Source organism: Heteronotia binoei, chromosome 1, assembly GCF_032191835.1.
Source record: "Heteronotia binoei isolate CCM8104 ecotype False Entrance Well chromosome 1, APGP_CSIRO_Hbin_v1, whole genome shotgun sequence".
Taxonomy (NCBI): Eukaryota; Metazoa; Chordata; class Lepidosauria; order Squamata; family Gekkonidae; genus Heteronotia; species Heteronotia binoei.
Genome location: NC_083223.1, coordinates 132,049,540 through 132,067,426, shown reverse-complemented (window position 1 = coordinate 132,067,426; position 17,887 = coordinate 132,049,540). Strand labels below are relative to the sequence as shown.

The 17,887-nt window shown below is 43.0% G+C and overlaps 1 protein-coding gene across 1 annotated transcript in view; it reads right to left on the bottom strand.

Annotated features, from left to right (window-relative positions):
* PPP1R14C (protein phosphatase 1 regulatory inhibitor subunit 14C) overlaps positions 1 to 16,532 on the bottom strand; it is a 67,309-nt gene extending 50,777 nt beyond the window's left edge. The window contains exon 1 of the mRNA XM_060240779.1: positions 16,069 to 16,532. Coding sequence (XP_060096762.1) covers positions 16,069 to 16,344 — 276 coding nt within the window. The 5' untranslated portion in view covers positions 16,345 to 16,532. The remainder of the gene's footprint in view (positions 1 to 16,068) is intronic.
* Positions 16,533 to 17,887: the final 1,355 nt, after the last annotated feature.

Genomic DNA, 17,887 nt, shown 5'->3' with positions numbered 1-17,887 from the left:
GCAGAAGTCTATAAGTCAATGTGAAAGAGTTACAATAGATTTGACTATAGGATGCAGAAATAATTTTTAATACTGTGTAATTATTATGCTTATTAACCACAGGTTGAAAACATCAATACTAATCTACTTCGAAATGTTCAAGTAAGCTTTCAGATTTGACTTCCTAATTAACCATGCATGATAGGCAAGCTTTGTAGGGGATATCCTAGGGAAAAGTACCTGCTTTGGGAAGTTTTACTCCAAATTCTCAGCTGTGAGCTATATCACACAGCTAAGGATGTGTATTATTTCTGCATCAGCATGCTGCCAAGAAAACATCCTGTCCAAGGACACAAACTATAAGGGAAGTTTTCAATCAACTCAAGGCTCCTCTATTTCAATGCTATACATTACAGATGAAGACCGTCCATGCAGCCAACAGTCAAAAAGTACATGAGCAGAAGTCTAAAGGTACAATTAGTGTACAGCATATGTATATTTTCTGCTACAGCACTAAAACAACAAGCAGGCATGATATCAATATGGACAGTGAATGAACAATCGAGGTCCCATTTTTCCCAAACTCTGGGTTACAGCCAAAGAGGTCACTGTAAAGGGACTAGTGGGGCCAAAAATCCCCAGTGGCTACAGGCCAATTACAAGTGACAAAGATGTAGCAAAATGGGGTTTCCAGCTTGAAGAGTACTTTATAATGTCCTGCTCTTTTGTGAGAATGATGGAGTCTAAAACTTTTCTTTGATACAGTGAGCAACTGCAGTCATTTATATTTTGTTTTTTCAAAGAGGCCTCTCCATCCTTGCAATACTACAGAAGGAAATGTATGTTTTAACCAGATGTAGAATTTGATCCAATAGTAATAATAAAGCTGAGGAAGTAGCTCTAACTGCATGCTTCAGATTAAGAGGTTTTCTATGTATCAGGCAATGCTTCCTTAAGTAGGCCTACACAGATACAGAAAATCTCACAACAATCCCTACCAGCAGTGAACAGTTTGTTCAGAATGGAACACCATATGGATTACAGTATGAGTAGGAGGGTGGCAGCTAATTTGCCTATTTCAAGTTCTGGGTTGTTAACATGACTTCCAACAGGGCAGATGTAAAACTCTAGTTGGTAGACAAGTTGACTTCACCCCAATGCATTCTTTGGCTGCAGAAGTCATCCTCAAATGTTGTATGGGAAAAAGGAATTCTGCTCTCCACAGTCATACAATTTCCAAGCACAGAAGAGCAACCCTGAAGAACAGCTTATATAATTAGTGGAAAGACAGTTTCCCAAGCTTCCATCACAAGCTTGGAACACATCACAAAATGGAACCCAGGTTCAGGAGTGAGGGTTTTTAGGTGAAGAAGGTATGCAGAACCTTTCTCAGCGGTTTCACTAAATAATTAACCAGGATTAATGTGGAACCTGGCTGACAGAAAAACAAAATCATAGATGCTGTGGCTACCAGTAATGGTCCACAGTTCTAACCTCATCCACATAAAACTACCTCCTTCTCCCTGTTACTACCAAAGAATGGCGGTCAATCACTCTCACGACTGAGAGTGAAACAATACTTAGCTATCATTAAGATAAAGGGATAGCAACAGAAACAAAGCCATATGCTATGCCATTAGTAAGTCATTCTACTATGCACCAAATTTAGAGACATCATATGCTCTCCACGCCAATAGGATGGCAAGTCTTCGGGAGCATGGACCCCATGACAGAGAAGGGAGGATGCACTGGAATTCTGGATATATTCCTTCCAAAAGGTACCTGTAATGTACAGGACTTCCTTCTATATTATGAAGACTTTTCTAAAGCAGCAGCAAAATACGGGTGAACGGGATTTTACAAAGTTTTACAAACTTTGTAAAATTCGGTTTGCCCGTATAAGCCACATCGAAGTATTGATAATTGGCTCTTCCTTGTATTGCACTAAAGATGTGACTGCAGTGGTAGTGTGGCTGCCACCCATCTGCCAGCATAAAAACTCCCAGCCTATAGGGGAGAATCTAGGGAAGGGGTTTTGAACTCATTTGTTGGGAGGGCCAGATCTGACATAAATGGGACTTTGTGGTATCAGGCTATATGTGCCATAAAATATAATGCCAGGTAGCTGAAATATAAACTTTATAAATGACACGAACACCATTAAACTGATGGGAAGCCATCAGTATGCAGATGACACCCAGCTGTATCTATTGATGGGGGGCCGGTCCAGCTGTGCCCCAGAAAATCTGGACCTGGCATTACAAGCTGTAGTGAAATGGCTCAGGCAGAGTCGATTGAAATTGAATCCAAAAAGATGGAGGTCCTGTGCTTAAGCCGTGGCAGTCAGGGAAGGGAGTGTTGCTCTTCCGCGTTTAGTGAGAGAGGGTTCTGAAGACGCAAAGGAATCCAGTCTTGTACACAGCTGCGATTCGACTAGCTATATACCGTATTTTTCGGACCATAAGACGCACTTTCCCCCCCTAAAAAAGTGGGGGAAGGTACCTTCCTCGGGGGGGGGCGATACGTTGCCTCCGCCTCTGATCCCGGCGCTTCCCCCGCGCCTGCCTGCCTGGCTCCAGCTTCTTCCAGCAAGCGCTGAGATCGCTGCCCCCACCGCAAACCCAGCGCTTCACGAGCGCCGGCTGCGGAGAGGGCAGCGTGCTTCCTCCGTGCTTGTCTGCCTGGCTCCAGCTCTGACACTTACAGCAAGCACCAGGATCACTCCATCTGCCCTCCGATCCCAGCACTTGCTTTAAGCATCAGAGCTGGAGCCAGGCAGACAGGCACGGAGGAAGCACCTGCCCCCTCCACAAACCCAGTGCTTCGCGAGCGCCGGCTGTGGAGGGTGCAGTGTGCTTCCTCCGTGCCTGTCTGCCTGGCTCCAGCTCTGATGCTTACAGCAAGCGCCAGGATCGGAGGGCAGATGGAGCGATCCTGGTGCTTGCTGTAAGTGTCAGAGCTGGAGCCAGGCAGACAGGCACGGGGGAAGCATGCTGCCCTCTCTGCAGCCGGCGCTTGTGAAGCACTGGGTTTGCGGTGGGGGCAGCGTGAAGCGATCCCAGTGCTTGCTGGAAGAAGCTGGAGCCAGGCAGGCAGGCGCGGGGGAAGCGCTGGGATCAGAGGTGGAGGCAACGGATCACCCCCTCCCCCCCCGAGGAGGTACCTTCGCTCCATAAGATGCACACACTTTTCCCCCCACTTTTTTTTTTGGGGGGGGAGCACGTCTTATGGTCCGAAAAATACAGTATATAGCTAGTCGAATCGCAGCTGTGTACAAGACTGGATTCCTTTGCGTCTTCAGAACCCTCTCTCACTAAACGCGGAAGAGCAACACTCCCTTCCCAGACTGCCAGGATCGCTCCCTCCACCCTCCGATCCCAGCGCTTGCTTTAATGGCTGGGCATTGCAAGCTTCTCCCCTCACCACCACACAGATCTATTCAGAGGACGCAACAGCTCTCCAGTGTAATAGTCCCCTTTGGCTATGGGTTCCCAGCTCAGAATGCTCACTAGGCACCAGTTCTCAGGTCCATTCAGCAGAAGTAAGCTGGCTCAACGCATCAACCCCTTATTTGCAAGGGGACATCCTGAAAGCAACAGCTTCACCTGGCCATGCAAATACTAGAAAGTGAACTCCATTCCACTGAAATAGATTGCAGCACAAAGTTGCAAGGAAAACGCAGAACGGATTTTTCATTAAGATCTCTGGGCACAGACAGACTACTCTTGGGCTGGAAAGACAGCCCCCAGAGTGAAATGACAGTCCCTTGGAGAAATAGATGTGTTCTGGGATTGGAATGAGGGCCCCCAGAGTGGAATTCCATTCCCAGAATGCTGCTGCTACTCCCAGGGTCTGTCTATCTGGGTGCAGAGACCTTAACGGAAAATGTGTTCTTTGCTGCTTTGCAAACCCAGAAGAGCTTCCTGCTGCAGCTGGCAAAGAAAAGGCAGAAGGAGCTGGGAACTTGGCAGCCTCAGAGCTTCAAAAGGGGAGAAAAGAGTCAAGGGCCTGATTAAAGTCCTGGGCGGGCCAGACATTTGACACCCCTGATCTACAGCAATACTAATATGGGAAGAAGCCATATTATGGGGTCATCCCACATGGTCTGGAGCTTTTCAAGTGATTCTAGAGACATCAGAAATCACACCAAAGCAAGGCTTTGTTCTTTGTAAAATAGGATTTTTCTACTTTAAATAATGGACAATGCAAGCTAAGTAGGTAAATATTCTTATACTTTTTCCCTATCCACCTGATTTAACAACATGAAATTATTTATAATTTACCTCAACATATGACATATTTATGGAATTTCAAAATATAGTTTCCTAATATTTTTCAAAATATAGTTTCCTGTTGTATAAGAAAAACTGCTAGTATACCAATTATTGAGAAAGAATTGCAAAAAGCTGTACCCTATGCCACTATAGCACATATATTTGTAAATTTTGCCATCTAATAGCAAAAAAATAGAACTGAAGTTAGAAAATAAATTCTGTAGTAAACAAGAGGAAGTTAGAAAATAAATTCTGCAATAAACAAAAGGAAATATATTACTGAGACATTAATTGTCAAAGTCACAACAGGTAGGACTGCTGGCATTTTTTGGATATTAAGCTAAGCTTTTTTAACACTAAAAACACTGAGCATTAAACACACTATGGCATATTGTTGCCAACATATTTATATTAAACCAAAAAGCTTAATATTGTATATGTCTGCAGTATAAGGTTTTTTCCCCCAGTGGTCCCCAAAATTTCCCAATTTTTCCAGTGAAAACATTTAGAAAGTCTTCAGGGTTTTTTTCCATGCTGTACATTTGGAATAAATTTGGAGTCCAGTAGCACTTTTAAGACCAACAAAGTTTTATTCAGACAAAGAAGTATGCGTGCGTGCATACGAAAGCTTACATTCTGAATAAAACTTTGTTGGTCTTCAAGGTGCTACTGGACTCCTACTTTGTTCTATTGCTTCAGACCAACATGGCTGCCCACCTGGATCTATCTATTTGGAATAAATTGAATGCTTTGTAAGAAAAGGTTTTTTTCACTCAAGAGGAGTGTAGTGAAGAGATTAAAGAAGGCCATAGAATGCATGTGCTGCACATTTCCTTTCTTCCTAATTGACAGAATTCCACCCTAAAAAACTTGTTTTCAGCTGCAAAAAGGACAGAGCAGGGGATCCTCCAAATTTTTCATGGGAAAAATAGGGGGATTCAGATAAAAACCTTAACTTTTCTCAATGTTTTCCTTTTTTCCTGCATCCTCTCATCTCTAGAGTAGCTATTCAAATCTCAGACTAGGGTGACCATGGTTCAAATCCTCCCTCCGCCATGGAAGCTTGCCAGGTGCCAGTGAGACACCCTCAGCCTAACCTACCTCACAGGTTTGTTTTAAAGATCAAATAGAGGAAAGAAGAGTTGCAAATCCACTTTGGGGAGAACACTAGGATGTAAATAAAACAAGTAGTCACAAGAGTATCTCAAACCATGTGCACTGAACAGCAGAACTACAGAAATAGAACACGAGAAGTACACACAGGTTCAAGTTTGGTGCATAACTCCAAATTAGTGCACACATTCACAAAACAATCTAGACTGATGCCATTCCACACCATTGATTCAGAAAACACTATTTCAACACAAATAATGATGAATTTCTATTAGCACAACTAAACCATTTGGCTTGTTGCAACAGGTCTCCAATCAGTATTCATTCCTGTGTTTGGCAGGAGAGTGTAAAGAGTCCAAATAACCACTGATTTTGGCTTCAAGATCAAAAAGATCCATGCATAGTATTTGCCTTGGGAAAGAAAAACAGCACACTGGGTAAAACCACCAAATTAAAAAGCTCTCTCTCGTTCACTATCATATCTCAAAAATGTTCAGAAAACCCAAGTAAAAGAAAGTAAAACTTTTACACCCCGCAATTTCTACAGGAGACAGTCATGCACATGTTTGGCTTTGGATGGATCATGTCCATTAGTTTTAAACATCTAGACATCAGTTGTTGGGGAGTTAATTAAGCAACCTAAGTGCAATATAAAAACAATGAATTTTTAAATAGGGGATCAATATGTATAGAGACAAGAAGCAGAAGCCAGCATGCTTTCTGATCCTGTTGGGAAAGCCTGGGTTCCTTCCATCTTCACTCTTCAAATGACTCACAGCAGCAATTAACTTCCTCATCTTTTTTGCCTCTTTCCCATACTTGCAGTGAGTGGTCTGTTTAAAGTGGTGTTTGTAAAATTCTGTGCTTACCCACATTAAAAAGTAATCATACCGTGCTTCTGGAAAACAAGAATTCATAATTTTACAGCCGAAAAAACTGCTCTGAAGAGAAATAGGGAGTTCTTCTGATGTCACAGATACCCCAGCTTACCAGCACAACTCCCTCCATTTAAACATAGCAAGTATTGTTCTTCCTGAATTCTGTTCAAGGAAATTGTTTATTAAAGATAATGTGCCAAGTGAGCTTTCTAGAGCAGACCAACTTCCACTTCTGTGGCACACCCTCATTGAATCTTGCTTCCAAAAAGCAGACAAATAGTTCTTCCTCCTGGCCACTGCAATCCCATCTCTCCAGGCTTGAAAAGCATCAGAGATGTCAAAAAACATACATACCTCAGGACATTATCCCAACAATGCCATAAAACTCCTGTCTCAGTCAAGTTTTGTATCAGAACCAAGCATAGAGGTGGAAGGAAACTGCACACAGGAATAAGGCTTGGTGAGACCCATAAGATATACAAACAAAGGGGCAATTCAATGGAAAGACATGCTCTTGAGAGGCAATCCTCCATAGCAATCCCACAACAATGCATGAAGGCAGCTGTCCAAAAAAAGAGAAGGTAAGCGATCTCAGTGTTCTATTTATCTTAGTTAATTCATCATGATGTGATGTAGTAGCTGGAATGTCGGACTTGGGTTTGGAAGACCCAGGTTCAAATCTCCTCTCTGCTATGGAAACTTGCTGAGTGACCTTGGGCCAGTCACATGCTCTCAGCCTAACCTACCCCACAGGGCTGTTGTGAGGATATAATGGAGGAGGGGAGAATGCTGTAGGATGCTTTGGGTCCTCACTGGGAAGAAAGGAAGGGGATAAGTAAACAAATGAACAGGATGAGAAGCATCATTTGCCTGGAGTATGAATGGCATCCCGCTGTGAGGACTCCTTCCCATTACTAGCAACAAAAGTATTAACACTTTCTTACGCTCTGTCAATTGTATACTATAAAATTAGATTTAGGGTAATATTTTGCTCTCAAACACTTCCATGAAGAGCTGATATACACACCTGATTTCTATTCTACCTCATTTAAGAATATAGGAAGCATTTTAGTGCATTTGGGACTCAAAAACCAACTCCATGTGATTTCAGGTTCTCATTTGGTTTCAGCATATTTATACGTGTATTCACATCAATCTACTTGCCCCCTTTTTTCAGTAATTAAATTGCATTCCTACTGTAGGAACTAACCATCCTGAAATTACTTCCTTCTGCTTCATCATATCCATTACTTTTGTTAAAAATACTGAAGAGTTCCCTGAATAATGAATAATTGATGTACTAAATATAGAAAGCTTTGTCATCCTACACACATCAGTTTCATGGTTTTTAAATACACTATGAAGAATGCTTTTACAGGCATTGTTCAATACTTTTGTCTAGATACTTTTGTCTAGATACTTTTGTCTAGATTTTGTCTTTTCTCTGAAAAATGTATAGACAGTTTCATCTCCCTACCTCATTCATCTGTTTACAAGCTTTCGTGCCAACTACAAGTTGACCCACTGTACTCAGTTTCCAGAAGTCAGATATGCTATCAATTACACATTGACTTAAGTACTTCATAAAACTCCTGCTTTGCAGATCATACATTTCAAAAGCCAAGAAAACAAATATCTGAACTGAGATTCAGGAAGGCAATCGCATAATTAGCAGTCAATTTTGCTTTGCATTTACCTTCCCAAACATGGCCACCGGGAACTCATTTAAAATGGCAACAGCAATTACCCAAAGAGGTCAAAACCAGTTTCATAACATTGCTCCAAGAAAACATCCACAGTATGGTGCATGGCACTTACCAAGGAGTTTCCTGGCAGCAGTGCCCACCTTGGTTCTCAAGTATTGGAATTAAACCCAAAAAGTCTTCAACTGAGCAAAAAGCCCAAGGGGCTTCTGGTTACCTCTATAAGCTAACTGTCCAGAGCGCAGAGCGAATTCTGACTTACTCTGCTTCCTCAATGTAAGAGGTGCTTCAGAAGATTTCAGGAGACATAGCCTTTGCACCTGCCCATTTGAAAGCAGCTGCTTCAATTGTAAAACACCACATGACCTGCCTCTAAACACTGCACAACAGGTCACACCCCATGTCAGCCATCTTGTTACAGTACTCACTAACCTTCCTCAAAATTCTAACAGTACCTGCAGCTATACAAGACACCTGAGCTATACTGTAACAAACCGTACTGTGAACCGTTTTCTTCTTCCATAAGTGGAAAGTTATTCTTCACCTTTATAAAAAAAAAAAAAAGGAAACTGCAAGAGAATGGAGAGTAACACTACCATAGATTTCTCATTCCAAAACTAGCATAGTTTGTGACAAAATCATAGAATCATAGAGTTGGAAGGGTCATCTAGTCCAACCCCCTGCACAATGCAGGAAACTCACAAATACCTCCCCCTAAATTCACAGGAACTTCATTGCTGTCAGATGGCCATCCAGCCTCTGTTTAAAAACCTTCAAAGAAGGAGAACCCACCACTTCCCGAGGAAGCCTGTTCCACTAAGGAACTGTCAGGAAGTTCTTCCTAATGTTGAGCTGGAAACTCTTTTGATTTAATTTCAACCCACTGGTTCTGGTCCTACCTTCTGGGGCCACAGAAAACAATTCTGCACCATCCTCTATAGTATACGACAACCCTTCAAGTACTTGAAGATGGTGATCATATCACCTCTCAGCCACCTCTTCTCCAGCTCCTTCAACCGTCCTTCGTAGGACTTGGTCTCTAGACCCCTCATCATCTTTGTTGCCCTCCTCTGGACCCGTTGCAGCTTGCCTATATCCTTCTTAAAATGTGGTGCCCAAAGCTGAACACAATACTCCTGGTGAGGTCTTACTAGAGCAGAGTAAAGTGATACCATCACTTCCCGTGATCTGGACACTATACTTCTGTTAATACAGCCCAATATTGCATTTGCCGTTTTAGCCACTGCATCACACTGTTGACTCATGTTCAGCATATGGTCCACTAAGACCCCTAGATCCTTTTCGTACATACTCCCCTATCTTATAACCATGAATGGGATTTTTCCTACCTAAATGCAGGACTTTACATTTATCCCTGTTAAAATTCATTTTATTGGTTTCAGCCCAGTTTTCCAGCCTGTCAAGATCATCCTGTATCCTGTTTCTGTCTTCTATTGTATTTGCAATCCCTCCCAATTTCGTATAATCTGAAATAGTGCCCACTATTTCCACTTCATCAACCAATCCTTCTTTGTTGGTGAGAATCAAATCTAATCATGCATCACCCACAATGCCATGCAACCACACTTTCTACAGATGTTATCAGTCATGTGGATTAGGGGACCAACATGGTTACTTCCAATGCCAACATCACTGGCTTTCAAAACTCAACAACACACATATGGTAATTAACTAAAGTGACTGCATAAATATTTGACTACTATATCAATTCCTCAAACAACCCAGAAACCACCATGCATGAAATTCCATACCTTTAAGGTGCCCAGTTCTCAAGCATCTGTGGAAGCTGTTGGTCTCTATTCACGCAAGAACCCTAATTGTACTGCAAGCCATCATGGATCATTCACCAGACAAAGCCTTTCCATTCTGCAAACCCTTTAATAGTGAATGAGACCCATCTGCTTCACACTTTGTCTAGCTTGTCCCAGGATATGGCATTATCCATCAGAATGTTTCCTCATTCCTGTCCTTGACTAAGAGACTCATGAAGGTTCAGGGACACCATGAATGCTGCTTGAGGCCAAGACCATCTTCCCACGCACAGCTCTAAAGAGAAGCAGCTGCACCTGGCCATACCAGCACTGCAAGAGGACTGCCTGAGGTTCATTTCACAACAGGGTTCGACCAGAAGGATTGCTTTCTTGGAACAAAACTGAATCTAAGTACTACTTTTATAAGGGGAACCAGGTTCTTCAGGCTGTTCCAATTTTACAAGTATCAACAAGGTTTTCCAAGGTTACTTTACCAGCTTGTAACCATCAGTTAGAAGGTATGACAATCCAGCCAGCTCATTTATCTTTGCAATTCTGTATTATATCCCAAAGCAGGTTACTTTGTGCACCAATGATTTAGAATAAACCAGGTAACTGGAAGAGGCAGGAACATTCTTTGCAAGCTGTCAAAGGCTACAGGGTTTTTCCCCCCTTAGTGTAAGAAACTTGCATCCTCACTTGCCATTTATAATAACAGAGAAACATCTACCAAATGCACACATATTTCCATAGTCTTTAGGAAATGATGTGGCTTTAAAATAATACAATTACATGTTATAGAACAGTTAACACAATCGTTTTAACTGCTTAGCAACTAACACTTAGTGGATGAATTCACTGTTAATACTGCAGTTCTCTGTATAGACTACAACCTCTCTGTGTGTTACTCCATAGAAGGTGACCATTCAAACAAACGTACAGCAACAGTACACTGGAAGAAGAGAACTTTACCTATAACGCATACTGATCTGATCAAGAAGTTATAAATAATTCATGGTCAGCAAAGCTAGCTTTAGAAAATGCTTTCAAGCTATTAAAAATTAGAAATATTCACTTTTGCCCTCACATATACCTCGGTGCAAATTCTCATTACTTGCTAACTCTGCATTTATTGTGCATTTATTGTAAGTTCATATACTATCATAGTGTATGTGTGTGTGTATATATATATAATACAAGCTTACTGTGGAATACAGCATATGATTCAATGCCAAAAAAGCCATTAAATGCAGAGTTAACCAATAATGTGAATTTGCACCAAAGCAGATGCAAGGAATGGGAAAAGTGACGATTTCTGAAACTTAGTGGCCAGAATAAAATTTTTCATAGCCAGCTTCCTAAACCATGAGTTTAGACATACCAAAATTCAAAGACCCTTGAAATCTGGCCAACTATGGCATTTCAAAGCTGTGCAAGTAATTCTGAAAGCTTTTTGTACATTTTCATTCTCATAAGCACAACATTTCCTCAAGCAGCCTTAAAACTGTTTGACCCATGATGCAGTGAAATGAGAAGAAAAATACACTTAATCTTTCTCATTGATGTAACAAACGCGAATTTGCTGAACATCCAAATCCCATTAGGCAAATGAGTTTGCCCAATGCTCAGAAACAGGGAAACTGAATTCTGCCGCGGGTTTTGCACATTCCTGGTCTATGCACCACAGTTATGACTCACAAGTGACAATACTTAGCATTTATACAGTGCTGAGTGTTTATGTCATCTTAGTTAAAATAGGTTCAAAGTATACAACTGCTCCCATAAACAAGTAATTATGTGCACAGCATTCAGTTTATGTTTTAGCTTGCTTTAATATTCCTATGCTTTAAAAGTCCCATACATCATCATAAATTATGAACACATGGCTAGAAAAGGCATGCCATAAATAGAGAAAGCAGAGACACTATTCTCCCCCACCCAATCCACCACCAATCCATCAGTTATATGAATGAATTCTCAATTCAGAATGAATGAATCCCAACAGGGCAGCAGCCAAAGACACTCTCAGGCAACAATGTTTAAGCAGTAAAGCATTTTGAGTATTTTATCCTTACATACAAAAGTCAATTCCCAACATTCTAATTTACTTAAAGAAACATATAAAGAAAACTAGAACTAGATAAGCGGAGGAAGTAGTGCATAAAGTCTGTGACTGATTTCCCACTACTTTATGTCGCTCTCATGTTCCTCTTCTCAGCGGGGCTTCCTTCCAATTTCACACTATCTGCCCTGGGGCTGCAGCTAGCATTGGCTTTTTGGCGCAGCAAACAGAAACCTCTAAAAACCAGTTTCTGTTTGCAGTGCAAAAAAGTCAATGCTACCTGCAGCCCCTGGGCAGATCATGTGAAATTGGAAGGAAGCCCTGCTGAGAAGAGGAACACGTGAGCAGCATAAGGCGAGTGAGAAATTGGTCTATATTTCCCCTACCTCACAAGCCACCACAATATAGAACCAAGCTCAATGAAGCCAAAATGGACATTACACTGGAGAAACATGCATCTTTTCATTCATTCATCCATTTTACCCATCTTTTCATCTGCTCTCACACATGTTGTGTGGAAAGCTTAGCAGAGGGAAGCTGCTTAACCCTTTCTAATCCAGTCATTTTTCCTTGCTCAAATTCCTTATAGTTGTTCACAGTTATGTCCACTAATTAATATATTTCCCCCAGCATGCAAGAACACCAGTTGGAATGAGCAAAAGATTATGAACATAAAAGTGACTGGAGAGGAAAAGGTTAAGCAAACCTGTCCTGTGCTCGCTTGCAGCCTGTCATGTCTTCTCTTCACATGAAGATCATCTTCAGACACACTTGCATGCATCTAATGTTAACATCCAATTTGGACTTTGGAGTTCGTTAACAACCAAAAGCCAGTTTGGCGGGCAGGAGAGAGAAATGGGAAAGCAAGTCCACACTCACATTTCACATCCAGTCTGTGATCAGCATGTGGAAAACAAATGCCTTCAATTATTAAGAGCTGGTGGAAGGCTTGTGAAGATTAGCAGTGGTGGTCTCAAGCTGAAGAACAGCTCCATCCCCTTCTCCATACCTTTCATTTTGCTCCCTCCCTTCCTTCTCTTCTGATCCACTTCCTTGACTTCCCCCAGGTCGCCTCCATTCTCCAGCTCCTCTTATGGCATCCTTCCCCTAATGCAGCACTACAACCATTCCTTATAGCAGAGATGGGGATTGTACACGGACTAGCAGGGCATGTGACACGTGGAAGACACCTCCAACCCTTCCCAACCCAGTTTGTTAAGGGACACAGTATTAAACATCTTCCAAGCCCAAAAGGAAATTCCAGGGCTGCAGAGACTGAGGGAAGTTTGGACTTGAAGCTCAGATCAAATGAAGCAGGAAACCCACTTTCACTTCTCCCTATCCCACACTGAGAAGACAAGTGAAAGCAGATGGTGCATTCACATTACGCTAAATAATGCATTTTACATCCGGATTTTTACTGTGTAAGAATAGCAAAAATCTGGATGTAAAACACATTTTAGTGTAGTGTGAATGCACCAAAAGTGTCAGCAAAAGAACCACGAAACTTCTATAACTCTAAACCTGTCTGAGAATACTTGAGAAGTGAAGAGACAAAGGAAAACAGCTGAAGCTATTATCAAGGCTCACAGGTAACTTTCTAATTTAGTGGCACTTACCAAGTTCATACGTACCACTAAATAACAATTTATATTTAATTTGCATCCAAGGAAACGAGCATACATACATCACACAACTGTCTTGTAGGATTACAAAATATAAGAGCAAGAGTGCCATTTAGAGTGAGAGGAGTTGTAGAGCTATTCATCCACCATAGTTTTATCCTGTGCTGTCTCCAAGGAGCTCAAGGCAGCACCTGAGGCTCTCGCCACCATTTTTATCCTCACAGCTGCCCTGTAAGTCAGGCTAAATGAGAATGACAGACCCAATGTCACACCCAGTGACCTTCATAGCTGAGTGGGTATTTGAACCCACCATTACATGACAATGGTGACTTCATAGAAAGATGATAAAATTACCAAGGGAACACCTAGATTTGCTTCCTCACTTTTAGCACTGGTGTTTAAGGCAACTACAGAAACCGCTAATGGAACCAATAGTCAGATTTTTGGTTCTCTGTAAGATCCCAGTTAGGCAAGCCTACAGGTCACTGAAATATAGCATTTATAGAGTCAGTGGAAATGTATTGTCTAGCCTAGGGATGAAATAGGCATGAAATGGCAGCCATGTTTGTTTACTCACATCTGCCTGGCTAATGTAGAAAGCAGAGGTGAGAGTCTTATTCAAAAAGCAGCATTCAGGTGTGGAGAACCCCACCACCACTGTGGCTTCAGTGACTTTCTCCCCAGGCCAGCTCAGATATCCAGAGAGAGGGGCTAAGGGAAATAGTGTTTGAAGCAAGGTACTAAAAGTAAAGGGGTAGGAGGGTCTATTTTCCTACCCCTTGCTTTAAGCAAACACAGAAGACAAAAGATAAAATTGTCTCCAAGTCTAGTAAGACCCTCCTTAAAATAGTAAATCTGTACTTGAAATATACCAATTGAGAATGTCTGGTGAGCTTCACATGCTAAAATACTCTCCTCCCCCCCCCCCAAAAAAATGGGATTTCTTCACACAGGAAATAACTACAATTGTGAAGAAGGGTTCTTGTTATCTAGGTATTAATATGCAGAGATTTGAGGATGGCAAAGGTTGAAGAGGATCCAGTCACAAGAGCCCCCTGTTTTAATGGTTCCTGCAACCCAAACACAGGTTCATCACCTCAGTGAGAAGCAGGCCTCTGACATTAACTATTCAGCAGCTGCCAGGACTAAATAATCCTGGGTTTATAACAGACAAAAGCCATTTCTCTAGCTTGCTGTTTAAAGAACAGAAATCCCCAAGGGCACATTTAGAACCTGTTTAATGCAGCGGAAATCAAGCATTTGTTCTTCCCATCACTCTTTATTTCTGAGGGGGGGAAGTGCACTGTTTGCTAATCTGATGAGCAATTGAATTATTCCCTTTGGTTCCGGTTCCAGCTCCAGCTAATCGACCTCCACTGAAGTTGACTCTTGCTTTGAGCATTGTTCCCATGCAACAATCCCTGTTCTTTCAACAGAAAAATTCCCAGCATGTAAGAAAATAAACCAGATTCTCATTTAACTTGCCTATGCACACAAGCCTGGGCACATTCCACCCCAAACTGTCTCTTTAGAAACACTGAAATCTAACCCCCTCTCTAAGGCCTTTGATCTGTTTTCTTCCAAGTAGACTACAGAGATTAGGATAGGCAACACTCAAATTAAAAAAATATATCCAGTCACTCCCAGCCCAGGCTATCTGCTTATCAAAGCATTCAGCCACATGAGCTCCATTTACAATGCAAAGGTAACAAACTGGGAAAATGACAGCTACAGTCTCCCCCTTCTGACACAATATTATGCATAACATTATGAAATCCTGAGACTCCACTTAGCCTAAATAACCATAGATTTTAAGCCAATTAAATCTATTTGCCACCTAAACCTGTGGTTTGCCATCACACAGAGAGATTACAACCCAGATAGATCAGCTTACAAGATGTCTATAATTATCAACAGTATCCAACATCATAAGCAGGAAGTGTCAAAGTCAGAGAGAACAGCGAAGAAAACGTTCATCACCCTGGCAAATCAGAGCTTCTCAGCATGCAGAGCAAAGAATTGCAGCTAAACTGCTGTAGGCAGAATCACCACTGTGTAATATGCGGTCACGTGATACAGAGAAGACCCTGCATGCAAGAACACTGAGAAACCCTTCCATCACAAAATATCTAGAGACCTCTGGAGGACCGACGGCTTGCCCGTTAAAGGGTGTTTTGCAGGGAGAACCATCCACTCTAGGAGATTCCCCCTGCCTTCTTCCGTTCCAAAGGGGGGAGGGGGGAGACAAAATGCACACAGCTGCCGTCCAAGAAGCAAGAGCCCAAATACTGGGAATGACCTTCGCAGATAGTTATCCCTCCCAGTCAACCGAGGAGATTCGTACAGTTAAAGCCTCTCAAAACGGCAACTGCCGAAGTCATTCCTCCCTTACATCATAATTCCTTGGCAGGTAGCTGCAGTTTCAAAGCAATATCTGCCTCGGATGCCTCTAAAATACAAGACAAAGCGAATTAAACTATTGTACTGAAGGCACTCAGCGCTGCCTGGATAACTGCGATAAGGGGTGTGGTATCGTGCGCCTCAAAGGGCGTCTTCTCTCGATTTCGGAGCTGCACAATCTGACCCCGAGAGATTTGGGTCGTGAGGGGAGCAGCTTCCCAGGAACCAACTCCTGCCCCCGCTAAGCATCGACGGCAGGTACCTCGCAGCCGTAGAGCTGCCCGAGCTGCTCCACGATCCACTCCTCCAGCACCAGCCTTTTCCGCAGCTCTTTGCGATCGTATTTGACTGTCACTTTGCCCTGCTGATGGCGCCGCTGTTGCTGCTGAACTTGCACCACCGCCGCCGCCGGGGCGACCGAATCTTCCCGGGAAGAGCCGCCGCCGCCGCCGCGGGGACTCTGGAAAAAAACCCGGTTCCCACCGCCTCCACCAGTGGCAGCGGCCGCCGGTTCACTACCCCCGGTAGCCACCGACATGCTCCGCTTCAATTCCCTCGTGGGGAAAGCCTCCGGAGGTCGCTTGTTGCCGAGGCTGCCTCCCTATACCCGCCACTGCAACGTCCGTGCAAGAGCCGAGGCGCCACAGCACTTCGAGCCTCGCTTGCACCTGCAGTTTGCAACCTCTCATTGCATTACACGCTCCCTGCCGGCTCCGCGGAGAAGGGAGGGGAAGGAGCGGCCAGCGGGAGCCTGGAAAGGGGGCGGAGACAGCGCCTTAAAGAGGCATCTCCGCGTCTGCCGAACGCGTCCTAGGTGATCTGCTGCACTAACGCTTCCTCTTACGCATTTGAGGATAAGCCCCAGTGGGCGAAGGGGGAGGAGGTTGCGGACGGAATGACCAGTGAAAATTCGTTCCCTGAAGCTTTGCCCAATAGACAGTAGGAGAAACTTAAGGTGTTAAAGCTTCACGCGTTAAACTTTCTTTTGGTGTAAAACTTAATCTAAAACAAGATAAAACCGTCTCAGGAAAATGGTGAGTGCCACCACGTTTCCAGTTCCTTTAGCGTAGGCTGTAGTGTAATTCCTCGGACGAACACACTGGTGCAAGAGTTTGCTGCAGGCGCAGGAATAAATCTGGTGATTCTGAGTGCCATGTTTCTTTGTTTCCACTTAAAAATAAGGAGATAATACTCATACAAAGTGCCTTGAAGTACTATAGGCATGATGATGATATTCACTGTAGTCTGGCGGATGGAACTGTTGGTTAAAACTTGAAAGAAATATCTAGATTCAGACTCCTCATCATCCTTGAATCTCGTGGGATAGTCTCAGAAACTCAGTGTCACTGAAGTATGCCATGACACCACTGATTTCCTATTGGCTTCAAAGCATCATTCAAGATACTGTTTTTGAAACTGAACTTGCTGCTGAACTTTTACCACCGCTGCTGCCACGGTGACCCAAGCTTCCCGGGAACAGCCACCGCCGTGGGGACTCTGGAAAAAAACCCGGTTCCCACCGCCTCCACCAGTGGAACAGTACCACAAATTGCTTAGGTCCACACAGTAATCTCTAAAATTAACTGGAGATGCCCAGTTGAGATAGGGTTGCCGATCTCTGGGTAGTGGCTGGAGATATCCTGGATTTACAACTGATCTCCAGGTGACAGAGATCAGTTCACCTGGAGAAAATGGCTGCTTTGGAAGGTGGACTCTGTGGCATTATACTTTATTGAAGCCCCTTCCCTCTCCAAACCCTGCCCTACTCAGATTCCTCCAGCAAAATCTCCAGGTATTTCCCAACCCAGAGCTAGCACCCTGAGAATATCCCAGCAAGAACGTGTGAATAGTGTACCCTTGAAGACTTACCAAATTATCTTTTGGAAGTGTTAAAAGACCAACTTTTGTGAGTAAGGTTATGTGGGCTTTTAATATTTGAATAGTCTTACTTCTCATGTTGTTACATCTCCCTTCAGAATGGGGAGAGATGTGAGTATAAATAGCACTTAGAAAAGGTGCTAGGAGGGGCAGGAAATCTGCATTCCTTAGGTATATGAATATGAAAAAAGATTAGTAAGGTC